This window comes from Lactuca saligna, chromosome 9 (genome assembly GCF_052625555.1).
Source record: "Lactuca saligna cultivar CGN05327 chromosome 9, ASM5262555v1, whole genome shotgun sequence".
Taxonomy (NCBI): Eukaryota; Viridiplantae; Streptophyta; class Magnoliopsida; order Asterales; family Asteraceae; genus Lactuca; species Lactuca saligna.
The window spans coordinates 11017514-11022110 of NC_136425.1; the positions used below are offsets into that span (position 1 = coordinate 11017514).

General features: G+C 35.2%; 1 protein-coding gene across 1 annotated transcript; it reads right to left on the reverse strand.

Moving 5' to 3' along the window:
- Nucleotides 1–3042: 3042 nt before the first annotated feature.
- Nucleotides 3043–3846, reverse strand: LOC145015987 (uncharacterized). The gene is made up of 2 exons (XM_078974439.1): nucleotides 3483–3846; nucleotides 3043–3350 (listed from the first exon to the last, which is right to left on the reverse strand). Exons 1-2 carry the CDS (start codon nucleotides 3844–3846, stop codon nucleotides 3043–3045), a joined length of 672 nt encoding a protein of 223 aa, XP_078830565.1.
- Between the last annotated feature and the right edge of the window lie 751 nt (nucleotides 3847–4597).

The window sequence follows — 4597 nt, forward strand, 5'->3', positions numbered from 1 at the left end:
AAAATAAAACATAACAAAGAAAAAGAAAATATTTTTGTAATTTTGGGTTTTTCTAAAAAAATAAATAAATAAAAACATAAATGAAATAAAAAAAAATATTTTTGTGATTTTCTGAAAAAGAGTAAAAATAGAAATAAATAAAATAGAAACACAAGTGAACATTATCTTCTGAAGCATTCTGAAGCTCGGAATAAATTGGAGGAAACTTAGTATACAACGGATACAACTCATTCCGAACCCTTTTAATGAAACAATATATTCCGAAGAATTTCGAAGCTCGGAATCAATCGGATTTTGGAATTGAATTCCAAATCATTATGATGCTTGGAACCATTCAAATCGTGAACAATAAATTCCAATTACGAGAGGGTTTTCAGAACTGAGTCCGCTTCGATCATTCCTAAGCCTTGTAGAATTCGACTGAATGTTGGTTCAAGTAAGGCTTTCATAAAGATATCTGCCAGTTAATCAAAGGATCTAAGAAAGTGTACTTCAATGTTTCCATCCTCTACATGATCCTTTATAAAATGATATAGCAGTGTAACGTGTTTGGTCTTTGAGTGTTGCACTGGATTATGACATATACTTGTCGCACTTTCTGAATCACAATACAGAGGGATTCTCTTCATATTTATCCCATAATCACTGAGTTGATTATGAATCCAGACAACTTGGGAAGTACACAATGCAACTGCAATGTATTCAACTTATGTAGTAGATAGGGATACACATGTCTGATTCTTTGATTGCCAACTGACAAGTTTGCCATCTAGAAACTGACATCCCTCATAAGTGATTTTACGATCGAAACCACATCCACCAAGATCAACATCGGAGTATGCTTGCACAAAGAATCTTGAGTTGGAAGTGTACCAAATTATGAGAGAGGTTGTTCTTTTGAGGTATCAGAAGATGTTTTTCACAACAATCATATGTGGTTCATGAGGATGCGCCTGAAACCTGGCACAATAACAAATAGAAAACATAATGTCTGGATGACTTGATGTTAGATATATTAAAGACCCAATCATCTGTCAATATAGTGTGAGATCTGCTGCTGGCTTGTCTAAGGATGGAGTAGGCTTTGTTCCGAATGCCATTGGAACCTTAACCTTAAAATCACCCACCATGCGAAATTTCACAAGCAAGGTCTTCGTATAAGTTTCTTGGTTAGATAAAATGCCCTCTGAACTTTGTCTAATATTTAAACCAAGGAAAAAGTTAATAGGACCCACTAAGCTCATCTCAAATTTAGTTTCCATCAGTTTTTGGAATCCAGCTATTAATCTAGGATTAGTGGATCCAAAAATGATACCATCAACATAAATTTGGATGATCATTTGATGGTCACCATCTTTCTTATGAAAGAATTTTGGTTCGCCAAACCTTGTTTAAATTTGGATTGTTTCAGAAATCGAGTTAGGGTTTCATACCATGCACGAGGTGCTTGTATTAGACCATACACAGCCTTATCCAAAATGTAGCAATGATTTGGATATTTCTCATTCAGGAAACCTGGTGGATGTTCCATATAGATTGTTTCCTCTAATTCACCATTCAAAAATGTACATTTTACGTCCATTTGATAGACTTCTAAATTCTTGTGTGTTGTATAAGCAAGGAAAATCCGAACAGATTCCAGCCTTGCAACCGGTGCAAATGTTTCTTCATAGTATATGCCTTCCTCTTGGCAGTACCCTTTAACAACTAATCGAGCCTTGTTTAGAATCACGTTGCCTTCCTTGTCAAGCTTATTCTGAAATACCCATTGTAATCCTACCACAAATGCATCCTTTGGAGTTGGAATCAATCGCTAAACTTTATTACGCTCAAATTCATTGAGTTCTTCCTGCATAGCCTGCCCCCAATCAGAATGATCAAGAGAAATCTTCATAGTTTTAGGCTCATTTTTAGAGATGAATGAACGGAACATGAAAATTTCCATTTTTGAAAATAATGTCATTTGATTCGCTTTTTGTTGTGCCCTTATGAGAACTCTTCAAGACGCTGCTCCGATCACTTGAGATTTAGGGTGATCTTTGGTCCATTTTTCCAATGGAGGGTAGTTCAGATCATATGTTAGATCCAGTTCTGCATTCACATCTTCAAATTTTGATTGTACATCAGAGTCATTATTTTCATTCTCATTCTCCCTCTGGAAGTTTGCATGTGACTCTACATTCGGAATCGGGTTCTCCCCTGGAAGTTTTCATGGGACTCTATGTTCGAAGTTGGATCCTCCCCATGGAATGAAATATCGGTGTTGATTTATGGATCTAAATTCTCCCCCTGAACAGGTGTATCGGTTGTGGAGGTTGAAGCAGAACCCTCCCATGAACTGGAGCATTAGTAGCTTGTGGCTGAGGTGGAATTTCAGAAGCCTTCGGAAATTGTTGGCTTTTTTCTAAGATTTTTGGCAGCATCATCAATGATTTTCTGCAGTTCATCCTCCTTATTAACTTTTACATTTGATTATGAAGGAATTGCTTTTCCAGGATCATCAAACAAATTTATGAATTCCTCATATAAGTTCATCATAAGAATCGTCTGAGCCAGAGTTGACGGAAAGATTCCGTTAGATTGATAACCAACATTTTGATACTTTTTATGATAATTATCTTTAAAGGTGACATAATAGGTTTCCTCGATCTTTTTGGATTTCTTGTTCAGAAACCTAAATGCCTTTGATGTAAGATAGCATCCTAAAAAGATTCCTTCATCTGCTTTCACATCAAATTTATTCCTATGCTCTTTGGAATTAAATATAAAACACCTGGAACCAAAGACATGAAAGAACTTAATGTTAGGATTTCGTTTATTTAGAATCTCCTAAGGTGTGATTAAGAATCTTTTATTGATCAGAGAGAAATTCTAAGTGAAACATGCAGTTCCGATAGCATCAGCCCAGAAATAAAGTGGAAGATTCGCAAAGGATGGCATTATCCTTACAGCTTCGCAAAGAGAGCGGTTTCGTCTTTAAACAACATCTTTCTACTATGGAGTGTAAGGAGCATAGAATTTATGAGAAACCCCTTTTTCAGTCTAGAATTCTTCAAACACTTGGTTCTTGAATTCAAAACCGTTATCACTGCAAACTTTTCGAATAGGCTTTCGCAATTGAAGCTCAAGTTGCTTGATGAAATCCTTCAGCTTTGAAGTGGCATCTAATTTTTTTCTAAGAAAGAAAACCCATGTAAATCTTGAAAAGTCATCAACAGTAACCATAATATACTTATTTCCACCAATACTTTCGATGGCAGATGGGCCACAAAGATTGATGTGTAAAAGTTCCAGTGGCTTGATTATTTTGGTATTGATGATTGTCGAGTGACTCTTTCTACTTTGCTTTCCTAGCTCACAAGCAACACATAGATGTTCCTTCTCAAATTTCAATATAGGTAATCCTCGTACAAGATCGTCAAGTACAAGTTTGTTGATATCCTTGAAATTCAGATGGGAGAGCCTTCGGTGCCATAACCAACTATCATCCATAGATGATTTCGTAAGAAGGAAAATGGTTGGCTTCCATGTGATAGGTTTCAAGTTTAAAGGATACATATCTCCATTTCTTTTGGATTTCAGAAGCATTGCTTTTGATTTCTTATCTATTATCTCTTCACCTTGATTATCGAATAACACTTTCAGCCCAGTACCTACAACCGATTGTGAAACACTTATTAGGTTATGTTGCAGGTATTCTACATATGCTACCTTTTGAATGAAGAATTTGACATTTGTAATCATCACGTAGCCTTTGATTTCTGTAGTGGCGTTGTTTCCATAGTTTACTCTACCATCAACCTTCAACGATCGGAATTCTATCAGTTGTTCTATCCTTCCAGTCATGTGATACAAACATCCACTGTTGATGTACCATTCAGAGTCGTATTGTTCGTCACGTATTGCCTACAAAATTCCGAGAGATTTAGGAACTCAACCCTTCTTAGGTCCTTGTGAGGATTTTTTAAGAACATGAAAAAATTTATTTTTATCAACCCAAAAAGATCTTTTTAGTAAAGCACTATTCTCCCCTTTAAATATTTAAAAAAAAAATTCATTTTATGCTAACCAAGATTAGTTTCAATTATATTAGCTTTTCGTTGAATAAAATGTTTGGGTTTCTTAGCCATCTTTTTTGCAAATTCCTTTTGCTCCTTTTTTAAGTTAGTTTCGTATTCCTCGAGAGAAATCTCTGGTTCAAAACAACTTTAGTCTTACCCTTAACATCTTTTGATGTGTTGACAGATTTTGATAATTGTGTTTTAGGAGGAAAATTGGATTTAGGCTTTTCAATAGGTTTAGAAACTTGAGGTTTTGTAACCTGTGGTTTGGAAAAAAATTTAGATTTTGGTTTCTGGATAGGAGAAGAATTCGTATTTCAAGTTGAAGATCTTTTAGAATTAATAGAATTTTGATTGGAATTCTTATTTTTCCTGAAGCGTTTTCTTTCTTGCAAGTTTTTCCTATATCTAGCATTCAATTTTCGTTTCTTAGCAATCAGTTCTTCAGCTAACTTATGAATATTAGTTTTAGGTTTCTGTTTTCTGACCGGCGTGTCAGTCTGTTCAGAAGATGTTTCACTTGGGGCATGTTTAGT

Excerpts from the sequence above, each read along its gene's own strand:
- LOC145015987 (XM_078974439.1), bottom strand. The coding sequence starts at position 3,846 with ATGACTGGAAGGATAGAACAACTGATAGAATTCCGATCGTTGAAGGTT. Across the intron at positions 3,351-3,482 it reads GAAATCATCTATGGATGATA|GAAAGCAAAGTAGAAAGAGT; the intron begins GTTGGTTATGGC and ends CTTGTGAGCTAG.